This window comes from Seriola dumerili, unplaced genomic scaffold, assembly GCF_002260705.1.
Source record: "Seriola dumerili isolate Sdu_G_001 unplaced genomic scaffold, Sdu_1.0 BDQW01000052.1, whole genome shotgun sequence".
NCBI classification, from domain to species: domain Eukaryota; kingdom Metazoa; phylum Chordata; class Actinopteri; order Carangiformes; family Carangidae; genus Seriola; species Seriola dumerili.
In genome coordinates, this window is record NW_019174307.1 from 11,283,282 (window position 1) to 11,301,278 (window position 17,997).

Here is a 17,997-nt window from a genome sequence, read left to right on the forward strand (position 1 = left end):
AAACACCAGTACTTATGCAGTTAGATGTCCAAATTTATTTATATTGTGCGATAATTGCTGCCCACAAAGGTGTATTGTAAATCCATATATACATATTAGTCTTGACAAAGCAGATAATGTGTTAGTTACAGGGCTGTGGATATAGATTAAAACTGTGCTGCTTTACATTTTAGTTAATCAAGGGGAATATGAACAGATTCTGGAACATAGGGTCCTCTTGCTTATATTAGTCCACATTGCAACAAGAACTTCCCTGCATGATTCCTTGTCTTTCCATCCTTCCAACCTTAGCAGCGAGCCTGAGAGATAAACTCCTTCCTGACATTTGCCAGGAATGCTGGTAAGTTATTGGTCTCCTGAAGCCGGCTTTCCAAGACTGGCAAACACTCAAGTGCAGGGTCACTAGACACAACTGTAGAAATCGAAGATTTAGGTAAATCTTATAGAAGCAATCTGCAATGCTTATTGTGGATAGGATAGGATAGTGAAATTTAATATTTTTATTTTGTCAACATATCCCTTGAAAAGGCCAAAGCTTTGGGTGCAATAAAAAACTTTTTTAACTTTCCTGTCTGTGGCACTGCTCCCCACAGCCATTTGTTCCAATGTAAATGTTGAAAAATTAGTCACAAATGTATAGCTTTATTTTTAAGGTCAAATAATCTCCCGAAACAGCCAGGCACTGTAGTTTTTAGCAAATGTTACTCAAACAGGAGTAGATGCTAAATTTTAAGGACTACTTTCAGCCGTGGATTAATACACATTTCGTGCATTAGTGAGTATTTACAGCAGTAGAACAGGAATACAGGAATGACTCGAAATACACATACATATACAGTGGTCGTGTTCATTAGAATGAAGGAACATTTCAGAAATGTTTTTGGACAACAGTGAAGCTCGATGGCACAGAGAAATAAGCTACATCAGGCTTTAGATCAGTGATTCTTAATGCACAGCTCCCATACTTATACGGCTCACCAAGCTTAAATCTGCAACTCGCATGGCAGCAAATGATAACACAGCAACAACTACAAACGCTAGATCTACCCTAACTCACTTCTATGTTGCTAGTTTTGGTCCTATGAAGCCCCACAATGGTGTTGGTCTTAAAATGAGGTGCGGTCAGGCCCCTTGATGGCACACTACTGTCTTGCAGCAATGAAAAGCAATTGTTCAACTGACCAACAAAAACCTGGTCTCAAGTCAGTGGCACAGTATTTCACTGTTATTTTAAGGGCTCAATGTGAGGAGAATAATATGCGCCTACATACCTGTAGGATGGCACACGATGTACACACACTCTGTCTGTTACGAACAAGCAGAGGTGCCACAGTGTTTCCCATTCATCCCCTAAACTAAATGTGGCCCACCAGTTTCAAAATAAACCAAAAATGTATTTGCACTTCTCATAATATAAAATAAAAGAAGTCTAATGTTGTATTTGTGCCATTGCTTTTTTGTAGAGCTGTGCCCAGCCCATTGAATCGCTCAACCCTTCTTTGCCCCTCAGGGCCCACAGAGCTGCTGCATGCGTATGCTGGGACTAGGCTGTAATCAAATCGCCACAAACCGCAATCTGCCAAGGGGCAAGCGTGCCTGGCTTTTAAAGGGAATGGAAGATGGCACTCTGGTTGGTTTATTGCATGTTATACCCAAAACACTGAATAATTTAGAGACAAAGTAGAACCCTTTAGAACCATGCGCCTAGCGCAGCTACTTTTTTTTTCCACCGTTAAAATAGCAAAAGTGATATGGACACGTCCTAAATGCATCTGCGCCACGAGCTTAAGACCATTGGACTTAGAGCCCTTTGTGTTTAATATGCAACCAAAACTGCTCCAATCTCAAGTGAAGTTAGTGACATTTAAAATTAACACACCCAAAATTGCATGTTTTTGAGGTTTCATGGTAAAAGTGGCTGTCATACTGATTGATTTTGGGTACACAATCAATATTGTTTCAATAGGATCAATTGATGGTTTGCTTTGGTGTTTTCTATTTTTTCTGTGACAATAGAGAAAATTAAATATTGCCAGTCATATCCTTTAAATGAGGGAGATAAACTGATATGAATAGATTGGCTTGGAAGCCACACTTTCATTACACTGCACACAAGTTTGTTATTACAGCAGTTTTCTGACATACAGTGTGGGTGTTTCTGTGTTTTTAACTTACTCTGGTAAGATCCGTCTTCTTTAATCCCCATTGTCACAACGTAGGCGCTGTCCTGATCTGAAGGGTTGATATTCCGGAAAACAAACTGCAACTTTTCACCTTGACAAGGACAAAAAACACATTCTGTAAATCCTAAAATCATATTTACTTCAACTTTAGACAAGCTACAATTACCGTTGTGTGTTTCACAAAGATGTGAATGTGTTTGTTAGGTATTGTTTACTCCCTTTTCCTCTATGATCTAGTATAGCCCTTTCTCCTGTACAGTAATCCTTGCTAGATTGTATTTCTCATTAAACCACTTATTTTTTGTTGGTTTTGGGGTCATCAGTGGGTGTAACCTACATGACTAAATTGCTTGAATTTAAAGTTATTTCTACACTTGTGAGAGTGTTTTGCTAGGAAGCAACAAAAGAGGGCAATCCTATCAGGATACAAACCTATTTCTTATTAGACTCAGAGCCCACAAGTTTCAGGCAAGAGGGCTACCCGGCTAGAAAACCATCTGAGCTATACAAGAATTGCAACTCCCAAAAATTGCCATATCAATTGTTATTAATGCAGAAAAACAGTGATGGACTCAAGAAAGATACCTAATATGGAAATGTACATGTTTGTGTTTAACATACCTTTAACCGGTTGTGTTTTGCCAAGGATTGTTCGTATCTCCATCCCCAAATGATCTTGAAAGATTAGTCTGGCTTTCTGGAGATTCCTCAGTCTGTCTTTGTTTGCTTTATTTTGAGACACGATTACTGAAAGAGAGAAAAACAAACTAGTATAGGGGTCTGTATTCTACAGATACAAATTAAGATCTGTGATCTACACCATTTATTTAATTTTAAAATATGAACTTACACTCTTTTCTCTTGGCTTGTTCTTCTTTAAGTTTCTCTATCTTCTGAATAATGTCATCTTTCTGCATCTCCTTCTGCTGAATCTCAGATATCACTTCAGAAATGGCATGCTGTTTCTCTTTCAATGATGCATTTTTTTCTTCCAAATCTGGGGGACAAACATTGCATAAGTCAAAGTCTGTCACATAAACAATGTAGCTTTTGAAGCTGCATTACAATCTTTTGTCCCAAAACACAAGTATGGGGCTATAAAAATGACTGAATTATTCAGCACATAACAGTTTTAGTGCTGGTACAAAAATACAAAGGGTGTGTGGCTGATACCAGTAACTTCACCAATCATGTAAACATATAAGCACAGAGCTACTTGTGAGTGTCACACGTGTACATCAGAGAGGCAATGCTTTGTGGCCTCATGCAGAAACTCACCTCTTTTGAATGTTTGTATTGTCTCAAACAGAATCTCATCATCCTTAGATTTCTTTAAACATGTATCTGCACCAAAGGAAAAAATATCAATAAATAACTATTCAAAACAGCAAAATCTAGCACAAGAGCAACTCTTATGTCAACTTCAATAACTGTATATAAATGATAGTCATGGCCCTAAGCCCTGATTTGATTGAGTCACACTCACCAACCCACAACCTTGTGAATACTTGTTTTCTGTGTTAAATTGGAAACCAAGACACTACTCATACCAAAACTATAAGACTAACATTTAGCAATAAATAGTATTCTTAATTGGAACTAAAAAATGATGGCATATATTTATTCAGTGGTGTTACTCCAATTTCATGTAAGCACTTGGCCACTTGCAGCCATACTTTACAGTGATTAGGGGGTTGCCTGCACTCATCTCTGTAACTGTGAATAACTCCAGTTGAGGAGTTTTAAAAATTACTATGAAGCACAGCCTCCCACGGCTTATAAACTACCTAAAAGAGCCATATATGGGCTACAACCATATATGACAAAAGGTTTTCAGTAATTTCCTACTCAACTGTTAATGTTTAGGTAAGGTAACAGAAAAAAAAGCTCTAGTGATCACTTTACATTTGAAAGAATGAAGCTTAGATTTAAAAAAAAAAAAAAAAAAAAATGAAGTGAAATATAAAGATATACAAAAAATAAACTTACCATGTGCTGTCTTCACAAACTGTCTATGGGACTGGCACAACTCCGTAGTTGTGTCCATTATCTCCCCATATGTTTTAAGCTGTTTGTTGTGGATCTCTTCCATTGCACTGGTGAACCTCACACTCACGTTTGGATCAGTAATGGACGCCATAATGTTCAGATGTCAGACAATCTGTGATGAGAAACAACAGAGAGCACAATGCCCATTGTGTGCATTTAAAAGAACAGTATTATTCTAACTGCATTAAAAATCTTTTCAAATATATTATACTGATTTGTATCTTGTTGATTATAGATTGTCACTGGTAATGTCAGTGTATTTTTGTGCTTTACCAGTGTAATGCTTGGCAGACTAGACAAATTACCAAAGAGAGAATTTCAACAAAAAGAAGATTTTGTGTTTTAAGTATCATTAAATAAGTACCACCTAATAACATATTAAAGCTTTTGTAACATCATGTCAATCCAGCTAGATTCCTGAAGAGCGTTGCCGTTGTTAGTCTGGTTGTTGAAAAACAAACTGAGGCAGGTTTGTAAATTGTTAAGAATAGTTTCAACAGTCAGTTGAAACTAAGACAGTGCGATCTTTTTACTGTCCCTAGCCGCTTTTGTGAACTCACACTCTGTACGTTAACGTAACGTTGATGAGGTCCCAAATAGCGCTGCATTACTCTCACAGAATATCACTTAGTAACCGTTCAAACCTAACAGCTTGACTGGTCAACCCCAACTGGCAACATTAACACTAGCTTTAGCTAGGAAACATTAGCTCTTAGTTAGCCGTATATTCCCCTGAGTTTACTTTACTTATGCAGCAAATGAAAGCAACTGGCGCGTTTACAAACTACCTTCAAATAAAGCCACTTCGTTTACATTTCTGTCCAATACTCACAAGTTTTAAAATGCGGCCGTTAAATCCGTCTTTTCGTTTTACGTCTTGCCACTGAAACAGTCGTTACTTTCAAAAATCGGCGGTCTGCATACAAGGGGCGGGGACTGAGTACCGGAAATAACGTTTTATCATCGTTCTTCATTGTTGTTCTTCCGCTTACAAGTCATCTATTTGCAATTCTTTTTTTCTTTTTTTTGGTAAACTTTTATTTAGGTAAAAGTACCACAGGGTAAAAACACTCCATCAGCACAAGATTACAGCGTCACAGTAAAAGCACTTCCTGTAGTTACAGTATCACATCAAAAGCACCTCATGTATTCAGAGTATCATAGTAAAAGCACCTCATGTAGTTATCTATTTGCAATTCATAGGTTTTCCATACCGTTATTTGAATATGAAAATTTCAACTATTCTTAGCAATGCAAACTTTGAGCATCTTGAGGTACCCACAATGTGAAGTTTACCCCTATGTCTTTGTTGCGACTTCACACCACCATGTGGTGAGTTTTAGAAAGTGCATATGGGTCCATAGGATGGGTCCCAATCATTGGTCCCAACAAGAGAAAGTACATGGTCCCGACCAGAGTCCTCAGCAGCATTAAGTTAAAAACACACACGTATTATATCATTGTCGGTGTTGTGTATGCAGATGGTCTTACAAAGATGACTGTTTAGTTTAACATGGAAAGCAAAAAACTAATGATCATAGGTACAGTCAGTATGCTCAGCTGTGGATGCCAGATGGGCTGTGTTTTTCAGTTACAATATTATGGGAAGCCCATTTTGTTGCTACGTTCACAGAGAATGAGAATATTAATGAGGCTGAAAGGATCCAAGGGGTTACGTGGTGCACTGTCTCTTTCAGTGTGTACAATGGCTAATATTTAACAATTGTAAAAGCAATGGTCTGTAAAAAATCTAATGGCTCCACAGTCTAGGTGTAAACAGTTTGTCTTAAAATGCTGAGCCCTCATGACCAGGGAACACATTATTTTATTTCTTGTGGGTCCAAATAGAAGAGCTTGAAGTTGTTGCCATGGTTCTGTCGAATGATTTATGATGCCAGGTTGAGATATAAAGCTATCTGAGGTGGAAGAGGGTTCATGGTGCTTTTACTAGTGCCAAGGAAGCCGCTGTTGCAGTGGCACACACAGAAAGGGACCCTCAGATGGATTTTGTCCACAGCATCGGGGTGCTGGTTATACAGCACTTGCAGAACAACTACAGGGAATGTCACGACTTCCTCAGCTTCATGTCAACTGTGGGTGACCCTCGTAATATTTTCTCTGTTTATTTCCCTCTCTGGTTCCATCTCAGTCACAATGTTGGCACCAAGATGATATGGGTGGCTGTTATTGGAGATTGGTTCAATCTTATTTTCAAATGGTAAGCCAACTCTCAGCTAAATAAATTAACCATTACAACATTTTGTGCATATATCATCTTTAATCTGGTACTTGTTTTTTAGGATTCTTTTTGGTCAGCGACCTTACTGGTGGGTCCAAGAAACTCACTTCTACCGCAACAATTCATTCCCATATTTGGAGCAATTTCCCATCACATGTGAAACGGGGCCAGGTTAGTATCATGTTTGCAGCATATTTTAGCTAACACCATTAAAAGCAACACGAACACTGATGTTTCTTTCTGCAGGTAGTCCATCTGGTCATGCCATGGGTTCATCTTCTGTGTGGTATGTGATGATCACCTCTGCTCTCAACTTTACCAGGCCTTCCTCCAGTGCCACATCTGTGCAGAGTTTTCAAAGGTGGGCAGTTATATTGCACCATGCTATAGTGGTATGTTTCTTTATTACCGTTCCTGGTTATGTCTGAATATGTCCGTCCTTTCAGGTTTCGTCTTCTGAGGTCTGGTCTGTGGATGGCTTTTTGGGTCATTCAGATAAGCGTTTGCATCTCCAGGGTTTTTATTGCAACACATTTTCCACATCAGGTTATCCTTGGTCTTTTAGCAGGTGAGTTCCATCTTGCATTCACAAACAGACTGTCAGGTTTATGCTGTTGTAGTTTATTTAAGAATTAATATTTGTCTTTTCTACATGTTTCAGGTATGCTGGTTGCTGCGGTGTTTGATCACATCCCCTCAGTCTACAGCGCAAACTTGAAAGTGTATCTCCAGACCAATGTTTTTCTTTTCTGTATTGCTGTTTGCTTTTATCTGCTCCTCAAATTGATGGACATTGATCTTCTTTGGTCAGTTACTAAAGCCAAGAAGTGGTGTGCTAACCCAGAGTGGATCCATCTCGACACCACCCCTTTTGCTGGTCTTTTTAGAAACCTTGGAGCCTTGTTTGGTCTGGGCCTGGCGGTAAACTCTGAGATGTTCACTCAGAGCTGTAAGGGGAAAAACGGCTACAAAACCAGATTTAAACTCATGTGTGTGACAGCAACTCTCACATGTCTGCAGCTGTACGATTTCATCAAAATACCCACTCACACTGAGGTTCTGTTTTACATACTGTCATTTTGTAAGAGCGCTTCAGTACCTCTCGGTGTGGTTGCCGTTATTCCTTACTGTGTTCATTTGTTGGTCGGAGATGAGGACAGGAAGCTAGCTTAGATTGTGGAGCAATTTGTATCATTTCTCACACCGCTTTTTAGCTAGCATTTAAGGATAGCAAATGGATTACGTAAGCAGACAAGTGGGCACACATATACCACCTGTCAGACTGTTAGTCACAGTTATTGCACAGTCACATACGCACTGAAATTGCAATATATGTTGAAATAAGTTTCATTGCTGGGTTAACAATAAAATATGTTACATGGGCTTTATGTGATGAATTTAGCAAAGCATGAGATGTGTAGCCTACCTGAGTTTTTGACTTTTCTTTTTTGTGTTAGTTTTACATGTACAGTATAACCCATTTTATGAGTGTATATGTTAAGCATGGATATGATATGAAAGATTGTTGTAAATAAAACAGTTAAGATTTTTAACACTTTGGAATTCATAGTTTTCTTATTACATTGCTAATATGGGAGACAATTTTGCCCCAAATTAATTTTATAAATACACATTGGGTTTGGGATTCAGATTCTTGCTAAAAGACATTTTGAGATGTGAACAATCAATGGCAAAACACAGGTTATATTGTGCAAGACATTTTTTAAGTCAGTTCATAGTCAACATCAGATTCAAATAAAAACTGAATTCAAATAAATAGATGAATGTTTTTTTACTCTGGCAAGGTCTGAAACAATCATCACCCATCATATCTCACCCTTAAAATATCTTCCAAAGAAAAAATGGTTTTCTTTTTAATCAGTCTGTTTTAGCAATCAATCTTTACTTTTCCCATCAGTCCAGCATATAAGCGGCAAAACACAAAATCCATATATGTTTATAAAAAAAGTTAAACTGTATTATGATTATATCATGTAAGAGATTTCTCAACACTTAGATGCAATATAAAAACAATAACCCCAAAATTACGATGTATATACTATGTAAACAGGGCCAATCTTGGGCACCATGACAACAGCTAAACAATGTATCTGACAGATTATTCTATAATCCCCTGCATTTTCCAGGACCCACTGTATCATATAGTTTCTTGCAGCACCCATGTACTGTTTGTGCTGTATATCTATATACATATATCCTGCTCTTTGTGAATTACATAATTTCTTTCGTATGTCTTAGCTTCTTCAGGCAAATTCAGATATTAATCAGGCAAAGTGTAATGAGGTAGAACAAAGTCTCTGATGTAACTAGATTAGGCGGTTTACTTAAACTCCTCAGCAGAACCCATTTCCATGTCTTTTCCCTCTGTCTGTGGTTGCTTAGCATCCAGTGGCACCTGAGGCCTGGCACTAAATGATGTAACTGTGCTAAGTGCCCAGGCTACTTGCTAAGCCAAGCTTAAAGAAACATCTGTGTGTGTGGGTACTTTATTATGTCTTGGTGCTGAGAGCAAAACAGCACAGGACCACTCAGCAGACAAAACTTTAGCAACTAAAACTTTAATTATATTCAAATATTCAGAAAACTAAATTAAAGAAGAAAGACATTTGGAATTAACTAATTAGAAATCTGAAAGCAAATGCATGGTCATTACATACTTTATTATTTTCAATGAGGAAATAACGGTGACTTTTGTCCAGAATCCTGTGCATTGTAATACAATTGTTTTAAATTCTTGTCGCTTCTCCTTTAAAATTTTTATACTCAGGATTCATCACATACATCTCCAAAACTCCAAGCTCACTGTTCATGTTTGAAAGTCATTTGTGACCAATGACAAGGTTTAAAACATTACAGTAACAAACAAATATCAGGATTTTTGGGCACTGTCAGGTGCTATTACAAAAACTGTATTAGTTACTAAAAGAACACATGACTACACTTATAAACAAATAATCACAAATTACACAAAGAACAAGTCAACACATTAATTTCAGTCCAACAATAGAAACATGGTCAGATGTTTGTAAAAAGTCTTATTCTTAAACTCTTAAACTCATAAACAAATAAATACACAATAAATAGTTTTATCTCCACATAATCACAATAAACCACATAATTACTAAAACTTGTTATTCAAAGCAGAAGATGAGAACAATTTGCGCGCTGTATATGCTTCCTGAAAAAAAGTTTTCCCATGATTTATGTAGAATGACTGGGGGCGTAGCATGAATCTAATGTCAGTGTTTCATCAAACACTCTTAGTGTGATATCACAAGATGACACCATATTAATGAAATGTAAAGTGAGGCCTATATAAAAATCATTGTCATCATATGCTTATACGTGCTTAGCTGATAGGAGCACCTGTTGTAACCAATTTATAATAGGCACCCCTCTTGGCCATGAGTTTATCATGTGTGCCTTGCTCTATGACAACTCCACGAGCCATCACTGCAATGATGTCAGCAGTCTGGATAGTAGATAGCCGGTGAGCGATGACGATGCAGGTTCGTCCTTTTCTTGCCTCATCCAAAGCAGACTGGACAGTCTGCAGGGAAACAAAGTCTTGGTTAACACTTTGTTTTATGTTTGTGCTGTATGATAGCATTTTTGAAATGTATCACCTTTTCACTTTCTGTGTCCAGGGCCGAGGTAGCCTCGTCCAAGAGCAGGATCTTGGGGTTCCTGACAATGGCTCGGGCAATGGCGATGCGTTGTTTCTCTCCTCTTGACAGCTGGGAGCCCTGAGCACCAACTTGAGTCTCATATTTCTACCAGTTTGTATATGTAGTGAGAGAAAGCCAAAGTTCACAAGGTCAGCAGTTGTGATCGTTAAAAATAATTTTATTGTGTTGTTAATTTTGAACCAGTCATCTGATGAAGTCACTATGATACAGATCATGCATATATTTTAGGTATTCAGCTGAAAGTTGAGATTAAAATGTAATTCTTGACCGTGGAACCATCATCGAAATCAGGAGGTCATGGAGGTATAGATGTTTAAATTTCTTTTTACTGAGCATTTCTAGGACAATCCATCCATGTTGGCTTAAAAATTGACTCAACTTAAAACTTGAAACCTCCAGAACAGCACCAAAATGGAGCTTTTGGTTTAAGAGTTTTCAGAGCAACTCACAATGAAAGAACTCTATAGACTCTATGTCAACCTGCCAGCTTTTGTTTCTCTGAAGGTAACAACTGTATAGGTTATCAAGGTCAAATTACCTCCCAAAGTTATACTTTTAAATAGTGTGTGAATTAAATTGTGTTTTTGTTAACTAAGAGGGTGGCTTGTCATACTGATTACATACCAGGATAACAACAGTAATACTAGTAAAACTTTATCATTAATTGAAGTACTTCCACTTACATGTGGTAGTGTCATCACAAAGTCATGAAGGTAGGCTTTCTTTGCAGCCTCTACAATTTCTTCCATGCTGACGATACGTGTGTTTTGTCCATACTGTATATTCTCAGCTATACTGCAGTCAAACAGCACCGGCTCCTGGGACACTATGCCAATCTGAGCTCTTAGGAAAGGCACATCGACTGTGTGAGATGGCCGACCATCAATCAACTGCAAATAAAAGATGACATCATTAAGACATCGTTGATGCCTTTGGAGTAGATTAAATTAATTTTGTGGTAAGTGCAATAAATTTCTAAATTGGTCTACACACCACGCGGCCCTCATCTGGGTCATAAAACCTTTCCAACAGTTGAACACTGGTGCTTTTCCCACAGCCGCTGCTCCCAACAAACGCCAAAGTCTGACCAGGCTTCACAGATACAACCAGGCCATTCAACACCTGGGTATCTGGCCGTGTTGGATAGGTGAACTTACAGTTGAGGAACTCTATTTCACCTCTGAACGTATCCTAAAGATGGATAACAAAGCTTAATCAGTTCATCAGGACAAAATTACATCGTATCATGCATGATTCCATTTTATTTACTAAATTGAACCAACCCATTTCTCTCCATCTTTGTGTCCTATGCTGATTTTAGGAACTCTGTCCAACAGTTTGAAAAACTGAGCAGCAGCAGTTTTGGCTTTGGCGTAATCCGGCGTGAAGGAGGAAGCTTTTCCCAGCGCCGTCCCACTGATTACTACAGCTGAAATCACTCTAGATGAACAACACATGAGTGCTGGGTTGATGTTTGGTTATCACATCACAAAACACAAAATGGAAGTCTGTAAAAGTCCAATTTCCCCAGAGAACAAAAGTGTTTTACCAACCTGAAAACGAACATGTATTGTAACCCCTCAGAGCTAACCAGATAGCCTCCGTATCTAAATGAAGCAGCATATGCCATGAAGATGACACACTGAGCAAAGCCAAAACAGAGGCCATAGATGTTGGCTTTCTTTTTGGCAGATTTATATGGAAGCTCGAGTTTCTGCTCATATGATTTCACAAATGAGCTCTCTTTGGCAATGCCTGCAATGGTCCTGATGTTGGCAAGAGCTTCACTGGATACCTGGGGCAGAGAGAGATCTTACACTGTAGCCTGTGATTTTTACAGAGAAATGAATAGATATCAGTGGACCAAAGTGGCAAATGTTCATATAATGGTGGAAGAGGAACTTACCCGCCCTGCTGCTTCCATGGCCTTTTTATCTTCATTTGCGAAACCTGTCAGCATTTTGGCTTGGAATACCCCAGATAGCCCAATGAGTGGCAGGAAGCACATAATTACCAAAGTTAACTTCCAACTGAAGTAGAAGGCAATGATGAAAGATGCTCCAATGCTGGTCAATGAGTTAACGATCATGCCAATCTGAGAACCTGTTGCCTGCAGAAGTCGTATCACGTGTAAAACAACCATATACCAAAACTATGCGTTACAAATAATGTGAAATAGAGGTGCAGGCCAGTAAATTTGTTCCTTACCCCCTGGACCATGGATGCATCAGTAGCCAGTCTGGTGGTAAGAGCTCCCGGGCTGTTTTGGGGGTCATCAAACCAGCCAATTTCCTGTCTCAACATGGCCTGGAAGCCCACTTTCCTCAGACGGCGGGTCAGCAGCTCCCCAGATTTAGCAAAAGCATATCCCTGGAACATTAGATCTGAGTCAGTCTGCATGTGAGTCCTCTCCTATTCTTATTATTCTGTCTGCTCTAAACATTTCAGTTATAAATGCTGATGCAAACCTGTAAAAACTGTGAGAAGAAACTAATCACAGCTACAATGCAAAACAGAACACATATCCCATTGATTTGCTCCCTCTGTTCATTCACGTCACGAATGGCAAAAGTCTGCAAACACAAAGATCATGTAAATCATTAAACAAACTACCTAAACTAGTAGCAATAGAGTATAAATCCATTGCAAGACTTGGGAGCAGCCCTTACACCAAGAATTTGGCTGAACAGGACAGCATAGATGGGGTTGACAGAGCCGTTGACAGCAGCTCCCAGCGAGCCCAGCAGCATGTAGGGCCACTCTGGTTGGTTGTACTTAAGGATACGTGCTACTGGGGCAGGCTCTACATGTTCATCTTCAACATCTTCACAGTTCTGTTAAAAAATACGCATTAGATCTAGTTCATTTCCACAGGACAATTGGCCATAAATTGAATGTATTATAAGGGGAAGTACATTTTCTGGTATGATCTCCATGTCCGAAAGGATCTTGAGGCTGCCTGATAATGCATCAGGGACACAATCATTTGACAATTTGCTCTGAGATCGCAGCCGACCAAAGCTCCTGCAAGAGTAAAATTGAGAATATCAAATTATTTTAATGTTGACATAATGTTCTGTTCTTCTGTTTTTCTGACATGATCTCTTTCAGCTGGATTTACTGTACCCTTTGATGGATCTGCAACTTCCACTTCTTAAACTCCTCACTTTCAGATCAAAGTCCTCTTCCTGAGCTTCACTGACTCCATCTGGTAGAAAAAGATAACAAATCAATACAGCTTTAACACAAGTGCTGAAGCTTCCGCTGCTCTTCCACAGACACAGGTAGGCCAACTACACTCAAATACACTACAGGATTGCCCTGTGGCTCCCGCTGAGCGTTTTGAAATGGGCTATTTCAACCAGTGAGAACTGAGCTGAACAGGGACTTTGTGGGTATAAGAGTGTTAAGGTTGGAGAGTTTTGTCTCCACTCAGAACCTGGGTTACAGCACTAGTTTTATTTCACACATAGAGCCTTTTTCACAGCAGATATTTTTGATTTGTCACAGCAGGAAAAGCACAGGTGTGATTAATAACATTAACGACGGCTGATGTGGCAACACTTAACAATGCACTGTAATGAACTGAATAATTACGCCTGTGCTTTTTCTGTTATGACAAGAGAAAATGTCTCAGATTAAAAGGGAGTATAGCCTTCATGTGACGACGCCAGATGCTTGTGCCCTCTGATGACACAACATGACACAAAGCTGTGACTTTGGGTCATTCAAAAATGTAGAAAACCACTTAAGCACCCAAACAGGTCTGACAAAGCACAGCTATGTTTACAAGCCTGTACAGGGGGCTTTCAACAAAGTGTGCTGACTCTGTCTAACAGAAGAAGGTGGGCATGGTAACACAGCTGCTAGCTGATTGGTTATCCTGACTTGACTTATTCACACACAAATTTGTCCCTGGCCTTTATTGTAGTTCTAAACACACGTCCTATAACACAGACCCATGCATTATTTGTTGCAACAGGTTGTTTTTTTGTTGGTGCAATCACGGTCTAAGGATATGAAATGTACTCCACATAAATCCTACCATTAGCTGTACTGGATGTGCCTTGGTTCTGCAGGGTGACCAGGGTGAAGTAGACACCTTTCCTTTCTAGTAGCTCACTGTGTGTCCCCCTCTCCACAGCCTGTCCATGCTCGAAACCAACGATGACATCTGCATTTCTAATTGTGGACAGACGGTGGGCTATAGAAATTGTTGTTCTGCCCATGCGCACCTGCACATATTCAAGTTATTAGAGTCTCATTCCATGACAAAAAACAATATGTTAATCAAGTCAAGAAGTGTGTGTTGTCTTGTGCTGTGAAGTGCACTGACAGTGTGGCTCACCTTATCAAGTGCTTCCTGGACAACAGCTTCACTCTCATTGTCTAAGGCGGATGTGGCCATATCCAACAGCAGGATCTTGGGGTTTCGGATCAGAGCTCGAGCAATAGCGATCCTCTGTTTCTGTCCTCCACTCATCTGGCCTCCACCTTCACCCACCGTAGTGTCAAATTTCTGGAGAATAGTTTCATAGTTTCAATTACAGCAGTTTCAGAACGTGTCTATGAAACTGCCAAAGTGACTGTAATTCTTCTGTGTTATCTTTAAATATGAAAACACACCTGGGGTAGTTCCATTATAAAATTATAGGCATTAGCCTCCTTTGTTGCCTGGATAATGTCTTCCATGGTAACTCCAGGTCGACCAAAGCGGATGTTTTCAGCTATGGTTGTAGAAAACAACACTGGCTCCTGCTCTACTATACCAATGAGAGATCGGAGCCACTGGATGTTTAAAGTACGGATGTCATGGCCATCCAAAGTCACCTGAGAATGAGAAATTTATATGTGATGTTACACTGAAGGCTTCAAACTTTCCACTGATGTCATGTGTCGTCCGTGCAGTTGCTTGGATAGTTACCAATCCTCCCTTTGGATCATAAAACCTCTGGATGAGCTGGACTGTGGTGCTCTTTCCAGATCCGCTTGGTCCAACAAAAGCAGTGGTTTCTCCTGCTTTAATCTGCATGCTCAGATCATTTAAAATCTGAAAAGGAAGTTGGATTTTCATCTGTTTCATTTTCAGAACTGAGTACATGGACATTAAGAACTGCTAGGCAAAGAAAATTACCTTGATTTCAGGCCGGGATGGGTAGTGGAAAGTGACATTATGGAACTCAATGTCACCATTAACTCTGTCTAATTTGTGACCCTCTTCTGAGAAACAATCAATTACTGGTTCCTATGAACACAACAGCACAGAACTTTATTTTATGGTGAAGAATCTTTCTCTTAAAATGAACTGTTTCCAATCTGAATTTGTCTAAGTCTTGAATAGCATCCTGATTTTACCCGATCAATTGTGTCGAAGATGTTCTTTGCAGCTGCACGACCAGAAGCAAAGGCCTCCAGGCACGGTGAGGCCTGACCAAGGTTCATAGCTGCCATGAGTACTCCAAAAAACACCTGCAAGCAAACACAGCAGCCACATGGTAAAACAACTGCCACTGTCTGAAATACTTGTAAGTAATAAGTATCAGTTGAATGCATTTGATTTTACATACCTGAATAAGGCTACCAGGGGACAGCTCCTTGGTGTCGATGACCAATTTAGACCCATACCAAAAGGCCAGAGCGTAGCAGAGGAAAATGATGCACCAAAGGTATCCCTGAAACACTCCTATGATTGTGCCCTTTTTCACGCCCCAGTTCTGAGCTTCCACAAGGTTTCTGTCATATCTGTCCAAAGTTCAGTTTTTAATTTCATTTTGAATACAGGAGCAATTGCCCACCATCATCAACTTGTTGTGATCCTAAAAAAAATGACAAAATACCTTTCAGCTTCTTTTTCTTCCCCCCCAAACGCTGCTACTGTTCTAATGGATGACAGGACCTCATCAGCCACTGCCCCTGCCTTCGCATAGGCCTCCAGCTCTTGTCCCGTCAGCCTGGCCACAGCCTTCAGGCGCAAGGAATCCAAAACACACAAAACATTAAAAAACATATTATTTATTCATTTAAATGTAACGTGTGACTCACAAGTGGACTCCTACCATAGCCATCAGTCCAGCAGCTATACCAATCAGCGGGCTCACGGCTATGACCACCAAAGTCAGCTTCCACCCGCCAATGAATCCAACCATGAAGCCAAACACAAATGTGGAGATCCTCTCAATGAAGATAGACACCTGGTCAGCGATGGCGTTGTTGATCTTGTTGATATCACTGTAAAGGAAAGAAGACACCAGAAACACATACTCTATGTAAAACATTCTCCCAGCCATGCACTGATAACAGAGGCACAGACACAGCGGCCCAACTCACTCAGAAATCCTGGTGTTCAGTTCACCAACAGAGTTGCAGTCAAACCATCCGATCTCCATTTGCATTACTTTTTGGAAATAAGTCTTTCGGATTCTCTGAGTCTGTCTTGCGGCCGCCGTCACCCAGAAGACAATCTGCATGGTGGTACAAAATTACTTGTTTGAGTTGATGTAATGTGCTACACTGTCATGAGACATAGTGTTATCAATTAAAGCTGAATATTGAAAGAAAAAATACATACTTGAAAATAACTAACACAAAGAACTCCTAATCCAATTCCAATATAGTAATATGCAAACATGGTCATCTGTGCTTCAATATCCACCCTGCCAAGAGAATAAAGAATAAAATGGTAACAACAACAACTCTTAACTCAACAATCACATCAACAATAAACTAATGACTCACCCACAGTAGACAGTGCTGTTTTCAGGTGTTTCATAAACGGAGCCATTTATCCAATAGATGGTGTTGTTGCTGCAGTACTTGTTTGGGTCTTTCAGTTCTTGGACCTCCAGCTCATAAGCCACAAACGTGTTTGTCATCATGCCATACACCAGAAGCATGAGAGGCGAAGCTGCACCATGTATTAGGGCACACAAACCCCCCACTACCATCATCATGGTGTCTTTCCAGGTAGCGAATCGAAACTGCAAAATAGAATTTGTGGATTTAAAAAATAGTAGTTGACTATCTTACTACATTGTCCTACATTGTAAGATAATAATTTTGTTAATGGATGGAATCAGTTCTAAATGATAGGCATTTGATGATAGGTTAGACATAGTATTTACCAGTTGAAAGTATCCGACACTCAGTGTATTTTCTTTTTTGTTGTCATCTCTGTAAAATATGTAAATTACTTAACAAACAAATAACAACTGCGAATATATTGTTGGTCTGAACCATATTATATAATGGGTAATGTCAAGTCTCCCAACACAAACTTACCCATTTTGATTGTCTGCTGAGGAGAAGGGTAAAACTATATTTAGAGCTGTCTGTAATTATTTAGATTTTCATACAAAACATTATTGTGTCAGTTTTGTGCAATGAAAGAAGCTCACTCACCTTTTTTTGATGTTGTAAATCTGATTGATTTCTTCATGTTTGTTTTGGTATCCAGTCAGGCAACTGTAGATTAAAAAAAAACAAACATAAAAATTAGCTATAATTTGGTTGTATAATCAGAGGAATATATGAATGTTATTGGAGTACATTTTCAAAATAAGTTCGATAGAGCTGTGTTTGACATTCATTACAGTCCATGTATGCACCTCAAAAGTCTGAGAAAAAAAAATCCAACTTTCACACAAGTTAATTTTCAATTTGTAAGTTATAAATCAAGTTAATAAATGGTGAATTCACTGACGCACTGACTGGCACGAAAGGCATGACGAGGTCTGCTGACATGTGCTCAATAACTGTAGACACTAAGAATTTAAAAAAGATCTAGAGTCAGTTTGAGGAAAGAATGGTTTTTGTTCAT

General features: G+C 39.2%; 3 protein-coding genes across 3 annotated transcripts; 1 reads left to right on the forward strand and 2 right to left on the reverse strand.

The window, feature by feature from the left end:
- Positions 1-9: 9 nt before the first annotated feature.
- spc25 (SPC25, NDC80 kinetochore complex component) lies at positions 10-5,148 on the reverse strand. Its single transcript, XM_022741239.1, has 7 exons — positions 5,065-5,148; positions 4,173-4,344; positions 3,462-3,527; positions 3,034-3,180; positions 2,805-2,930; positions 2,176-2,274; positions 10-412 (listed from the first exon to the last, which is right to left on the reverse strand). Exons 2-7 carry the CDS (start codon positions 4,321-4,323, stop codon positions 288-290), a joined length of 714 nt encoding a protein of 237 aa, XP_022596960.1. The 5' UTR covers positions 4,324-4,344; positions 5,065-5,148; the 3' UTR covers positions 10-287.
- A 1,021-nt stretch (positions 5,149-6,169) lies between these two features.
- On the forward strand, positions 6,170-7,972 carry g6pc2 (glucose-6-phosphatase catalytic subunit 2). Its single transcript, XM_022740774.1, has 5 exons — positions 6,170-6,450; positions 6,533-6,642; positions 6,718-6,832; positions 6,918-7,039; positions 7,133-7,972. Exons 1-5 carry the CDS (start codon positions 6,233-6,235, stop codon positions 7,642-7,644), a joined length of 1,077 nt encoding a protein of 358 aa, XP_022596495.1. The 5' UTR covers positions 6,170-6,232; the 3' UTR covers positions 7,645-7,972.
- A 1,161-nt stretch (positions 7,973-9,133) lies between these two features.
- Positions 9,134-17,469, reverse strand: abcb11 (ATP binding cassette subfamily B member 11). Its single transcript, XM_022740262.1, has 25 exons — positions 17,460-17,469; positions 17,303-17,351; positions 16,917-17,158; positions 16,750-16,834; positions 16,509-16,642; positions 16,238-16,409; positions 16,019-16,143; positions 15,749-15,923; positions 15,537-15,650; positions 15,316-15,426; positions 15,106-15,231; positions 14,808-15,011; positions 14,530-14,700; positions 14,227-14,416; positions 13,308-13,389; positions 13,097-13,205; positions 12,650-12,754; positions 12,390-12,551; positions 12,088-12,291; positions 11,735-11,976; positions 11,465-11,621; positions 11,175-11,372; positions 10,865-11,071; positions 10,119-10,265; positions 9,134-10,042 (listed from the first exon to the last, which is right to left on the reverse strand). Exons 3-25 carry the CDS (start codon positions 17,129-17,131, stop codon positions 9,842-9,844), a joined length of 3,636 nt encoding a protein of 1,211 aa, XP_022595983.1. The 5' UTR covers positions 17,132-17,158; positions 17,303-17,351; positions 17,460-17,469; the 3' UTR covers positions 9,134-9,841.
- Between the last annotated feature and the right edge of the window lie 528 nt (positions 17,470-17,997).

What these genes read in the sequence shown, in the direction of transcription:
- g6pc2 (XM_022740774.1), top strand. Translation starts at nt 6,233, where the DNA reads ATGGATTTTGTCCACAGCATCGGGGTGCTGGTTATACAGCACTTGCAG. An exon ending in TTCAATCTTATTTTCAAATG is followed by an intron (nt 6,451 to 6,532) that starts GTAAGCCAACTC and finishes CTTGTTTTTTAG; the next exon opens with GATTCTTTTTGGTCAGCGAC. An exon ending in TCTGTGCAGAGTTTTCAAAG is followed by an intron (nt 6,833 to 6,917) that starts GTGGGCAGTTAT and finishes CCGTCCTTTCAG; the next exon opens with GTTTCGTCTTCTGAGGTCTG.
- spc25 (XM_022741239.1), bottom strand. Translation starts at nt 4,323, where the DNA reads ATGGCGTCCATTACTGATCCAAACGTGAGTGTGAGGTTCACCAGTGCA. An exon ending in AATACAAACATTCAAAAGAG is followed by an intron (nt 3,181 to 3,461) that starts GTGAGTTTCTGC and finishes TTTGTCCCCCAG; the next exon opens with ATTTGGAAGAAAAAAATGCA. An exon ending in ACAAGCCAAGAGAAAAGAGT is followed by an intron (nt 2,931 to 3,033) that starts GTAAGTTCATAT and finishes TCTCTCTTTCAG; the next exon opens with TAATCGTGTCTCAAAATAAA.
- abcb11 (XM_022740262.1), bottom strand. Translation starts at nt 17,131, where the DNA reads ATGATGATGGTAGTGGGGGGTTTGTGTGCCCTAATACATGGTGCAGCT. An exon ending in CTGAACACCAGGATTTCTGA is followed by an intron (nt 16,410 to 16,508) that starts GTGAGTTGGGCC and finishes TTTCCTTTACAG; the next exon opens with TGATATCAACAAGATCAACA. An exon ending in ATGCATCCATGGTCCAGGGG is followed by an intron (nt 12,292 to 12,389) that starts GTAAGGAACAAA and finishes CGACTTCTGCAG; the next exon opens with GCAACAGGTTCTCAGATTGG.